We start from the raw sequence: 12,956 nt of genomic DNA on the forward strand, positions 1-12,956 counted from the left end.
TAAGCAAAAGAAAATTAAGTAAGGCGAATGAATTTCTAGAAAGCTTGAAGTTATGAGAAGAAAGAAAGAGTAACAGAAAGAATCAAAGACGGCATATTGTCACAAACTCCCCAAATGTTTTTATTTGGCAAGATCAGCCACTACAGGAATCACATTCTCTAGTTCTTAATTCACCACACAAGAACTGCTCAATAAAAACAAGTCATGGAGCACTTGTAGTTTAGGCACAGAGGAACAGAATTGCTTGAAGTTATGAGAAGAAAGAAAGAGTAACAGAAAGAATCAAAGACGGCATATTGTCACAAACTCCCCAAATGTTTTTATTTGGCAAGATCAGCCACTACAGGAATCACATTCTCTAGTTCTTAATTCACCACACAAGAACTGCTCAATAAAAACAAGTCATGGAGCACTTGTAGTTTAGGCACAGAGGAACAGAATTCTGGTTGAGGGGGAAAAGAGGTGGCTGAGGCTAAAAGTCATTCCCACCTGCTCCTGTTCAGTGTCAAAGTCGTCATCCTCTGCTCCAATGATCTGAGGCCCCACTCGGGATAAAGGACTTCCAACACTGGACTGGGAATCCTGGGGTGAGTGGGAAATGAGGGAAGAGAAGGAAGAAATGTACAGTGTACATTGTACAATGTACTCTCTTGGCACAGTAAACCTTCTTTACCAAGTTAGAGACATTACTATCATTTTTATTCTCCTTCTCAAAACTCAATGGAAACCCATGTGTCTTTACTCAACCTTGTCCAAGTCTGCAGTTGTGAGATCCCCTTACGAATGCTTCTGCCACGCTGCAAGCATTCAGAAACATTAAATCAGATGATTCAAAATCAACTGCATTATCTACAGACACGAGCACACTGAGCATGTAGCATATGACAAATGCCATCTTAGTACAAATGGAGAAATACAACTTTGGAAAGTCAAGCAGATGAGGGGAAAAATACTTCAAGAAGTCATCCTAAGGAAGAAAATAGTACATTCAGATAGGTCTGCACTTTCTACAACGTTCCACTTTTACTTACTCTTGAGGCCATCCCTGATAATGCCAGCCTCGTAATGACTAACTATCCTAAAGAAAAGACTTTCATTTACTGCTGGACTCAAGGAATAAAATAGGTACAACTGCTCTACCTATTTTAGGTCCAGCTGGTTTACTGCTCATTATATATTTCTCGCCTCTAAATGGGCCTGCTCTTAAGCTCCATAAACATTTACTCAGCTCATCAACTTTCCCTGCAGTTTTAATTGCATTTTATTTTCTAAAGCAAAGTTCATGCGTGCTCCATCTAGAAAGCGGAGGAAAACCAGCAAAGTTTTAATGGGCCCATTACAGGAGATGCTGTTGTGACACTTTATGTTTTGTACTCACAGTATCTTGAACCTCAGTCTTTTCTGGGCTCTCATCCGGATAAATCCGCTCCTTCAAGCCACTGCGAGGACTCTGGGAAAGAAGGAAGTTCAGTCCTGGTGAGTACCAGCAAATCCAGGAAAATGAGAATTGCACAGTAAGTTTTTCAGCCACAACCACCAAAACTTCTCCTTTCTCACAGAGTGAACTGTTAAACAGCTGAGGTATGAACAGCCAAACTAAAACGTGTGACCTACATGCAGTTTCCTAAAAAACCACAAAACAACCAAATGCAGAAGCAGTTTTGGTAAGAAAGCTAGTGACACTGAATAATAGTAGAGCTGTAAAATCTACTAGTGCACCTGTCCCTAGCTTTCTCTTTGCTCTCCCCACCTCTTCTGACAGTTTATGTAGTACCTATGTTGCTAGCTCTCTGACTAGGCCCTTTTCTCAACATCCCCTCTGAAGAGCAGGCTCCCAGCAAAGGCTCTCCCAGGTGTAGTCTCACCAGTGCCCAGCAGAAGGGGCTAGTAACTTCCCTCCACCTGCTGGCAATCCTCTTTCTCATATAGCCCAGTAGACACTTGGCTTTATTTGCAAAAAGAAGCATGTGCTGTTGGCTCATCTTCAGCGTGGCCACAGTAACACCCAGGTCATTTCAGCTAGGCTACTACTCAGCCTGTTGGTTTCTAGCCTGTATTGATGCATGGAATTATTTCACCCCAGCTGTAGAACTCTGGACTTGTTAAACTTTGAGAGGTTTCTACTGCCCCCAACCCTTAAGTTTCTCAGGGTCACTTTGGATTGAAAAGCTTGAGCGTTTGGTGTGTCAATCACCTCCAGTGATCAAATACCATTCACAATACTGACAGGATTAAGTTTATTAGGAAGATAGCTATGAATTTTGTTCTGCATTTATTATATACAAACATGAGTGATATCTAGTCAGATTTGGAGTTGGAGGAGGAATGTTTCAAAATAGAGTCATGTATGTTCACATTTTGGAGGTATATCTGACGCACCTTCCTTTCACTTCCAACTGCTAGTACAAATTTAGCTCCCGCATCCTTAAGTTAAACAACAAACGTAGGCCAAAACCCAAGTACAGAGTCTCAATTCCTCTGCACTAATCAGATAGCACCTAATCCTTAATTAAGTCACTAAGACACTCGATTAGGGAGACCATACGAGCACACAGATTGACAACTAATGAGTGAACAGACTAAGAGCCTTTACTGTTGGCAATAATTGAAGCTTATTTGGTAGAAGTAAGGTTCTTCCCCACTTTCATGGCAACATGCCCACTGACTGGATCTGAGTCACAGTTACCGCAATTGGAACATTACCATACCCTTAAAAGATGCTCTAATTGGCATCTCTGAGTTCTGAGAAAGATGCTGGCATCCATCTTTCTTGGTCTGGTTACAGGCATTGTGCCAGGAAAATCTAATCCTGGATAAAAACCCAAACCCCACAGTATTTTTTTCCCAGTCCCTCATGGAAGACCAATATAGCATGCTTCCTCAGGGAAATATTTTTGGTGTGTAGTGAGAAGCCTATTCTAGTAATACACAGTGTTACTGAGACAGAGTACATATGTATGATACACAGAACAACATAAAAAATCTGCACAAGAAAACCAAATCCGAAATGTATAGAAGCAAAGTCACGGAGCTGTTCAAGACTCACATCAGCAATGTCACTGTTTGGTCGGGAGGGGCTGTCACCACTGTAATCCAGCTTGCTCACACAATCCCCGCTCTCTGCCTCCACTTCACTGATCTGCAGCGATTCCGTCACAGACCTGGAGGACAAGACTCCATCCTAAAAAGATAAAGTGAGTTGGGAGACAGCACAGAGCAAGTAGAATATCTCAAGAGACAATCCTTAAACAGTAGCTGTTTCAAAACCCCGTTAGTTCACGTTATTTATAAAACTTTCTTCATGTATCTAGAAAAGGCTGCAATGCTTTTCTAAGAGAAGACAACAGAAAAATCACACCAAGTTTTCAGGACTTATAACATTATAGGCAGAGAAAAAAGGGAAAAATAATATCACCTGCATTTTTTTTTTTCTTCTCAAAAGCAAAGGCGAAGCTGTTTTAAGCTTCCAGTTATTCATTCTCCACTGTAAGAATGACTTCACAGGTTTCTTTTAGTTGTATGGACAGACAGACTAATAAACACGTCGTAGCTTGCACTTACTGTTTTAAAAGCAGTTTTTCACAGATGGTTTGGAATGCCATTGTTAAGTCTACTTCATATACTGACATTGCACTGTATTGCTTGACAGCCTCTGCGAGCCTAATTACAAGTCTCAACGCTAGAGGGTGCAATTTGCCTGTACAAGCACAGAAGAGCATGGCAGGGAACTCCTGCTTGCCCAGAACATCATCATCCCCCAAGAATCTTCACCTGGAACACACCACAGAGAAGCCTGACACATTCTGTTACCTGAGTACAGCCTGTGGCTTTGGACAACTGCTCTTGCAGCTGAGGAATGTGCTTCTTCGTCTCCTGTATCTCTTTGAGCAGTCGTGTGGTGGGTGATCGGCTATACTCTTCTTGCAGAGACTGAAAAATAATTTAATGAGCTTTCACTCAGTATCTCCTCAATATCAAAGCTTAGAACTACAACCTACTAGTAATCTTCATTCCATTTGCACATTTTAAATAATAAACAGCACATCTGCACACATACTAAGTAGATGCTACAGAACGTCCATTTTATATAGCTCTCCTCTCTCTCTCCTGTGCCATATGAAAATAACCACATTCTAGAGATTTACTGAAAATCACAACCACATTGAACGTACAGCTGATGGCACAATAACTCAGCACCACCACGGAGTGCTGTGCCAATTGTAGCTCCTAGTGAGAAACTGAGCGCTCTCTCTCAGTAAGAGTCAAAGAGGCTTACTTGCCCACGGATTAGATCAGATTGACGGATATATACATTTCCATTTAAGAAAGCTCTCACAATTTTTTCCTTACTCTGTCAAGGATTAAAATCTCAAGAGCTGATCTGTAAGAGTGATTAGATCTCTGCTGTTAGGCCGGTATATAGAAAAGCTAAGCTGAAACACAAGCTATGCAAGAGAATGTTGAAGATGCTACTAAGTAGTGATTCAACAACAGATCTTTGTATTTGCACCATACTTTCCTCCACCCTCTCAAACTCATGCAACTCCAGTACCTGCAGCCGCTCCTGCTCTTTCTGTAGCATCTTTCTCAGAATCTCCACCTTCTGGTTGTGGACAATATTATTCTCCTCCTAGAAAATATGGAGAGATTAAGGGTCAGGTTTTTTGGTGGAGCTGGGAAGAAAGATAAGTAAAATGTATATGCCCACTTTTCATCTACTTCCTAAACATGGCCTCTGAAAAGCCCTACAAGAAGCAATTCAAGTTTCTAAATCCTATCCTACGCATTCTTTCCTACTTTTGAACATAGCTATCAACATTAAAAAAAAAAAAAAAAAAATAGACAGACCAGAAGTGTTTGCTTATTTGCTTTCCCTACTCTTCTTTGCCACGTGTCTGCACACCTTACAATCTGCTTTTTAATAGAAGTTCAAGCATGACTGGTTTGGACCAGACAATGTATAAACTCACATCATGCAATCTGCGGTGTATCTTAAAGACAACCTGTGAGTAACCCCTCCACTGTCTTTGTATTATCTCAGATGGGACTGGATATTTTTACTTGCAAAACGTTTTTCCCCATGTGATTAAATGCCCACTGGGTGGCAGGATAAGTATTCCAATTCCAATTTGCGATTTGTGCAAGAAGCGCAAAACAATTCAAGAAAAAAAATACATGACTACATTTCTTCCACTGCTACGCTGGTTCTTTGGAAAGGGAGCTTTAAATCTTACCCCCACAAGCACTGGGCTAGTAATCCTTTCTGCATTTCCTGATGTGCCAGGCGAATGGGGAGATGTCATGATGGGAGACATATGCCCAAATGCTGCCAGATCCACTTCAGAATCAGCTAATGGAATCTGGGGCGACCCCGGTGGGCGCCCCTGAACAGTGAGAGCTACATAGGAACCCGCTGCAGAGAGAACAAGAACAATTCACATTTCAGACACACTTGCAGATTTCTATGGTTGCTGTTTCTCTGGTCGCCATTTCGCCCTAGAAACAAAACTCAGACCATCCTTCACCCATTCGTTCTTCAAACCAGAGAACCTGAGAGCACTGTCAGCTCTGTTTTAGAGATCTCTGTTTAAATTTCAGGTAATCAAAAAACTTTCATGATAATCATCCTTAATAAAAGCACATAATCCAATTTCTAGTCTATTAGGTTACATTTACCAGGTTGCACTTACAGTATACATACGCTCATGCCACAAAATAAACTGTGCTAGGGTGGAAGGAACCACTACCACCTTCTTCCTTGTGCAAGAAAATCAACCAAGAATGCAATTCCTTTAGAAACGCCAGTACTTTGCAAGCATCATACAATAACCTACATTAAGAGTGCCTGAATAGCTACAGCATTTAAGGTGGAATCAAAATGGGAAGACGCGCAGACAAGGTTTGATGGTAACTTCGAACATCAAGCTAAGGAGAAACTGCAGAAGCATATATCAGCTCAAGCCTGAGAAGTCAAAATTACCCCCATTTCACTTCACTGTTTCATACACACCCCTTATCTCTCAGCATGGGGCATGGTTAGACCTCGTCCTTGTCACTTGATAGCTGAATCAGTCATTGGTCCTTTAAAATTATGCCTTTCACGCTTTAAAGGAGCACAGTGACAAAAATAGTAACCTGCCTTTACTTACACTTGATCAGCTTTACCACCTCCAAATGGTTTGAGTGTGTTACAAGAGTGCCATTCACCTGGGCATAGGGAGGAAGAGAAAGTTAACAGTGTTTAGCTACTGATTTCCAACCAAAGCTACCCACACACTACACAATAAGCACGTAGAATGAGGAACAGTATTTTTTTTGTCCCCCCATCTCCATTACGATGTCTTTCAAGACACTAACAGATAAACATTTTATCCTTCTAACAGTTTATCTTGGTGAGCAGAGCTCTGCAAAAAGCAAGCTATACACACATACCAAAGAAAACTAAACAACCAAACAGAAAAAAGCAATCCACCTCTGACTGGGCAGAAAAAAAATTAAGGTAACTAATGTAATTCATCAATTTAAATGCCTAGTTGAAATCCCAGCTCTATCTGTGTTAGTAGCTGCTGTAGCACAACCATCATTTTGCAACAATAGTTTAGATAGTCCTTTTAGTTATGGACTTGATTTCTTAGTCGTTTGGGACTACAAGAGAACACATCAGTGGGGGTAGTTAGGGGAAAAACAATAATCCAAGAAGACTATTTATTTACGGGTAATTATTAATAACTCTCTGTTCCTTCTTTCCCCTTCCATTTCTGTTTTTATTGTACATGTGATACTTGAACCTTGTAGGATGCTGAACTCACCCATAAAGCTCTGAAATGAGAGTGATCCACAGCAAAACTAACATTCAGCAGTGGGCTTTCAGTGGTCACTGTTCTGGTACCCCCAGAACACAGAAACTTAGACCATTCCTCTATCCCACAGGCAAATGCAAACAACACAGCAGACATATCAATGACATTCTTTCAGGGAAAGAGCTCGTTTAATACAAAAGATCCATTTCTCTGATGATTTGAATGCCTTACCTTGATAATTCTATCACCTGTCTGCACTCCAGCCCGCATGGCTGCTCCATCTAGAGAGGCAAGAAATCATTTAGTTCCAATTTCAGTAGAAACATTCAAAGCAAAAATGGTTTAAGCACTTCTGTAGTTCCACGCAAAGCTACTTCCCACACTCACTCAAGCTTCCTCTGTCTCTATCAGATTAAAATCTCTGAGTATCTAGACTAGAGCAGTTCTGTTCTCATTTTGCAGTGGATACATCAAGCCACAATCCCACCGCGTTTCAAGGAGTCATTTACTTCCTCTCAGATGCAAAAGGTCAGTTTCCAAATACATCAGACACCGAGGAGGAAATTCACTGCATCCCAACAGTGCAACGCTCTTCGTCCTTGCACATCTATTCTGAAGCTACAGCCATCCCACCCGTGAGGAAGGCATTTTGAGTTTTCTCCTCCAGCTCATGCACGTTTCTTTGATTCACATGAAAACCCTCTAGGCTGCTCTCTGGCTAGCGCATTTAGCAAGTCTGCTTACCTTCTTTGACGGACTGCACGAAGACTGGATTGTCTCCGCTGACTGTCAGCCCAAATCCGTTTTCATCCCGTTGGATAACAACACACCGTTGAACAAGACCTGCATAAGAAAGGTGGGGAAAGGGCAGAAGAAAGAGAAGGAGAGAAATACAAAGAGACACAAGCTAGGCATCAGTCCAAAACCTTATCCTCCTAGATAATCACAGAGCACTGAAAGAAACTGGTACAATACAACAGAGGGTAAAATATATGAGAGACAGAAACAGGGCATCAGTCCAGAAACAGATAGGAATGTCAAGACAGGTCAAGCTTATTGCTTCAGTTACACAAAACAGAGATATACAACAGCAGAGATGCAGACAGCTCTGGCACATCAGACACAACTTGAGGTAAAAGCAGCTTTTAAAGAAGAGCAGCTATGTACACAAACCAATGAGCACAATTTCCCTTTGTCTGTATTAATAGTTCTTCAAAGTACGGCAGAGGGCTGTCATGTTCCAGTACACCATCAAAAACACCAAACAACTTTTACAAGCTACTCTAAAAAAGAAGTCACAAATCTCTCAGACTAACATCAGTGGGGTGGACTAAAACAGATTCATTGATCAGGTAAAGTTCTCCCAGTTCTCAGCAAAAATCTCATCTCGGGGCACCTTCTGTTCCAGGTGAGAATATCGCACAGAACCAGAACAGCAGCAGTAAAGAAGTACAAGCCATGCTTACTACACTGAACAAGACTTCTGAAATCAAGACCATGCTTCCCACTGAGCTACTGAAGTACAGGGCCAAAATCCCAGGAGATGACAGTTTGAATCTGCTCCTCCTTTAACTTGCTGTGTGACATCAAAGGCACCTTATTTTGTTTCCCAGTGTTAGGATTACTCAGATTAACGTGAACATAAATACTGTTGCAGAAATAAATGTACTTAGTAGGTGCAGCATTTTGAAAAGGTGAAATGTTGTGTATGTCTATTGTTCATCTGAAAACAAAATAAGGGAAAAACAAAACAAAACAAAGCAACAGTCCTGGCATATTAGTTGCTGAGCACTTTCCTAGGAGCATCTGCAAAAAGCCCACCGCAATGGAGCCCTTATCTTGAAAAGCAACTTTAGGAACTCTGCAAAACGCTTCACAGATGTTCCTTCATTTACACAGCAGAAACTACTAGCTACTAAACATCACCCTTATTTCTAACAGCTTGCTTTGCTTCTTCATTTCTAAAGCCACATCAGGCCAAATTCTTACACCAACATCTTGAGAAAGAATTGGAGTTCTCCACAATCAGATACCAAAATTGTAGCAATTTCATTTAGTATGGAGGGAGCAAAGGGAATTGTGAAGATGCTGTCCCAACAAGACCGTCTTTTCTGGAATCATTTTTAAGGAATGAATTGTAACAGAGTGTGGAGTCATACCCATGTCTTAAATTACTCTCACACCACTACAGCTCCTTTCACTTCTCTGGAGCAACTCCTAATGGAAAGGAGGAGCCTCAAGTGAAAATACTGTCTGCCCAGTCAGCCCTGTTCTCCTCGAGTGTGGCATATATGAAAAATGGGTGTGGGAGTAGTGGAAAAAGGCTGCATTCCAGCACTTCTGCAGCAGTCTGGTCACACTATCGTATCCCAGTAACTCCCCTTCTGCCGATAAAGTAGAAGCAAATTATGCTACACATAGCAATCTGCAGTAAGCTGATGGAATGGATGCAAGGTGAAAGCAGACAAGAGGAAAAAAACCCACCACCTTTCACACCCTCTTTATATGGTTAAGTGAAAGAACATGCCTCTCCCTTTTGTACCTCCCATTTTTCTATATGGCCAAGCTTCTTTAAGTCTCACTTCACAAGAATGATGCCCCAGGGTGGGGTGTGGGAAAGAGAACATATGCTATTTCATAAAAACAGCTCATTTTAAACCCTGCTGCCAGATGTACAGGTTTTATGAGTAAGACACTAACTAATCTTTTGACTCATAAGAACTGTCCTTGTTTAAAGGCACAGTATAGCTCTGCATACCCGTTGCTCTTTCACTGAATATCTTTCTTTTCCAGAAGGAATAACCCTTGGATGTACCGATAAGCTTCCCCTTAAATTAACCTGATGCCAAAGCAGAGGCAATGCAGTAGGAGATGCAACATAAATTATACTCTGTAAGGTCAGTTTAAGTTCCAAGAATAATCAAGTTAAACTGTTTCACACCACAAGGCTCAATTTCACCCAAGACGACAATTTTAGAATGGGGAGCAACTGAAATTAGGACAACTCAAACTCAAATTAGTCCATAATTGCTTTTCCCTGTGTTTGTTCCCTTCAGACAAGAAGCAGGCACTTAATCCTTCTCCTAACACAATACAAAAGGGTGGAACAAGGTCTACATAGGCCAGCTGAGAGATACCGTGCTTGACGGAGATACACAGTAGCTTTGTAGTGATTTTAATGAAGCTATCTGAAAGTTTTCTGAAGATAACACTATTACCTGAAAAACTATATCAGCTTTGATAGCTGTCTGAACCAGGTAGACTAAAAGGAGCAACCTTCAAGTGCTCTCTTGTACTCTGCTGTGAGGAAAAATTAGCAAAGAAACCCCCCAAATCTGTTATTTGCTCACTTCTGTTCTTTAAGTAAAATACATTCAATTTGAAATCTTCTTAGGGGTGGAATTTTAAGACCAGAGCAGCAACGTTTTCTTAACCCACGTCTTGTACCTTGAACACCTCATTAGACACTCTGGAATAGACTGAAAGGAAAGCCACAAACCACCGAGAGCCCAATGACACGCAGCGTAAAGTTTTCAATAGCCGTTACTGTCACGCCTGGATATCACAAGTACATACAGGAACTCTTACATTAAATTACTAACTAAACCAACTTCACCCACTTTAATTAAAGTCTATGAGTTTGGGGCAACACTGAAGAGTCCATGTTAGCAAGTGGCAATCAGCTTTTCATTCATCTTTTTTGCTTTTGTGTTCCAATTCTTAGCATTCCCTGGATGGAAATCATGAGTCACTCATTTTGAAATATCTTACACCATGATATTTCACTTTTTCCAGCTGAAGCTTAGTAAAAATTACAAGGTCAACAGAACCCATCATTGATAGTACTCAAAATCAAATCAATAATAATCTTATTCCCACATTCGCTCTCCCATGACAGTATCTTGATGGCATGAAATGAGGAGACATCACTGTAACTACGCTATAAGTACACAAAATCAGACTACATGTTCGTATCTTGAGTGGATTCATAAAATTCTGTGGAGAAAAAAAAAATCAATCTTAAAAATCCTTTTTCATCTTCATGCATATTATAATTCCCCAAACTCATTGGTATAGCCTCAAGCCAAGATCTTAAAAACCTTTTTCATCTTCATGCATATTATAATTCCCCAAACTCATTGGTATAGCCTCAAGCCAAGAGTACAGTAAAGCAGCTAACTGTGTGCTGTAGTTAAAGAGGTTTAAGATTAGAAATGAAAGCAGTTAGAAATTACCCAGTCTCGGAAAAAAGGAATTGCAAGAAAAGCTAGACAATCAACTCTTCAACAGGTGGCACTATTCCCTCCGCGACATCGTGGCTCAGTTCTCCAGTCCCGTTACAAGTGTGCCTTTTGGATAACAGGAAAGGGTGAAGTCCGAACTTCTCAAGGTCACGGACACACCCTGGTAAAAATGATTGCCTCAAACAGTTTTGCCAGATACATTTCGATTGTCCAAGAGCTTCTCTAGTAAAGAGATCATCTACCTTCTTCTCTTCTACAGATCCTAAATATCTGGAAGTTATTCAGCAAAATAGGAAATTTCATTTCCCTACCAGCGCACAACAAATAGAGCTGGGGTTCATTCTAAAAACCTGACTCACTACAGAGAATGGAGACATGAAGTACATCTCCCATAATATAATGTAGCTTTTCCTCTGATCCAACTGTGTGGGACACGGCATGGGAGGAGACTTGTGAACTATAACCTCCCTGGAGGCATGAGGCCACAATGGGAAAATGCAATTTAATATAGTGATTTGAAATGAATCATTCAATAAACAAAAACAAACTCCTTGGGATTTTGAGAATGTCCAAATGTTTCACTTCATTTGGGAAGCTTTATTTCTATAAAATATTTTCAGAAACCCCACTCCACAAAATAAACAAAACTATCAGCTTTTATAAAGAAAACTTCTCACAGGATGAAATTCTGAATTTCACTTAGTTCTAGTTATTACCGTGATCTTCATACCACATGCCATATTAGCAGCATTCTTCAGATTCTTCCACTAACCTGGTAACAGAAGTCATGTAAAGTCAGAGCAAAAACTATATTGTTTGAAATTAGTGCAGTGTATAGTGTCTTGATAAAACTGTTAACAACAATGGCACTGAATACCGTTCATAAAACAAGGCTTGGTAACCTTTCTAGAAAAAAGAACCATGTATTTTAATCATGATAAATAGGACTATCTGCTCCCATGGCAACGACACATTCAACCCCTGTGGTCGAGTGCCCCTTGCACTCACAGCCGTTTCTGGCTATTATAAGGGTAGTACGAGGGGCTCCCAAGAGTCCTTTCAAGAGTCTGGAGAAACGGTGGCCACAACATAAAGACACAAGGCTGACAAGAACTGCAAGAAACAAAACAGGAAGAGCAAGTTTGATTTAAAAACATCTCAACAGGGGGAAAATCTGGAGTTTCAAAACAAAAAGATTTAAAAACCTCTCCCAAAGTTGGAGAGAATATGTGAAAGAGTATATATATGGTCTAGTCTAGTATTTTGGCCAGAAACTGACCATTACTAAATAAAAAGGAAGACATCTTTGGAGAGCAACCAAGTCAGGGGGAAAAGGGAAGAGTAACTGATATCTCACCTACCACCCTGAAAGCTAATTTCAATTTTAAGTTCATTTAAGAGACAAGAATTCTACTTCGAGAAACAGATATCAAGTATTGTGGAACATTGTGGCACTAATTAGTAAATTACAGCATATCTGAAACTACACTCAAACTCTTTCCTGATCATCTAAATTCTGTTGAATACACAGATATGAGATGGTTGGATTTATGGAAGAGAATATCGCACCCTAAGTTTCATGTCACTATAAATCAACTTCTGTATATCAGAACAATTTCCCTACCTACCCACTCTACCACCCCCAAGCCACTCTCATACTTCAAGAAATTCTGGTCTCTTGCTCCTTAATTAGAATTTCAAGAGGTAAGAACAAACACATACACAAAAGCCACACCTCCTTTTCCTCTTGTCATTAAAGACTTTTCTATTATTCACTTTCCAATGGCTAGCCAAAGAAAGAGCCAGCTAACATCCAGTCACCAGCGAGAAAAATATCAGTAGTGTTTCTACTTGTAGGTTTTCAAATAGTTTGGTCCCATTCAAAGCAAACAGCACACTTCTCTACACATAC

General features: G+C 40.5%; 1 protein-coding gene across 2 annotated transcripts in view; it reads right to left on the reverse strand.

Annotated features, from left to right (window-relative positions):
• The window catches only part of ARHGEF12 (Rho guanine nucleotide exchange factor 12), a 78,087-nt gene that overhangs the window by 26,916 nt on the left and 38,215 nt on the right, over positions 1-12,956 (reverse strand). For both annotated transcript variants that reach the window (XM_009286742.2, XM_009286741.2), the window contains 9 exons: positions 7,545-7,643; positions 7,032-7,081; positions 6,150-6,207; positions 5,235-5,413; positions 4,553-4,630; positions 3,811-3,930; positions 3,047-3,181; positions 1,379-1,450; positions 490-582 (listed from right to left, as the gene is read on the reverse strand). In XM_009286742.2, coding sequence (XP_009285017.1) covers positions 490-582; positions 1,379-1,450; positions 3,047-3,181; positions 3,811-3,930; positions 4,553-4,630; positions 5,235-5,413; positions 6,150-6,207; positions 7,032-7,081; positions 7,545-7,643 — 884 coding nt within the window. The remainder of the gene's footprint in view (positions 1-489; positions 583-1,378; positions 1,451-3,046; positions 3,182-3,810; positions 3,931-4,552; positions 4,631-5,234; positions 5,414-6,149; positions 6,208-7,031; positions 7,082-7,544; positions 7,644-12,956) is intronic.

Source organism: Aptenodytes forsteri, unplaced genomic scaffold (assembly GCF_000699145.1).
Source record: "Aptenodytes forsteri isolate BGI_AS27 unplaced genomic scaffold, ASM69914v1 Scaffold760, whole genome shotgun sequence".
Lineage (NCBI taxonomy): Eukaryota > Metazoa > Chordata > Aves > Sphenisciformes > Spheniscidae > Aptenodytes > Aptenodytes forsteri.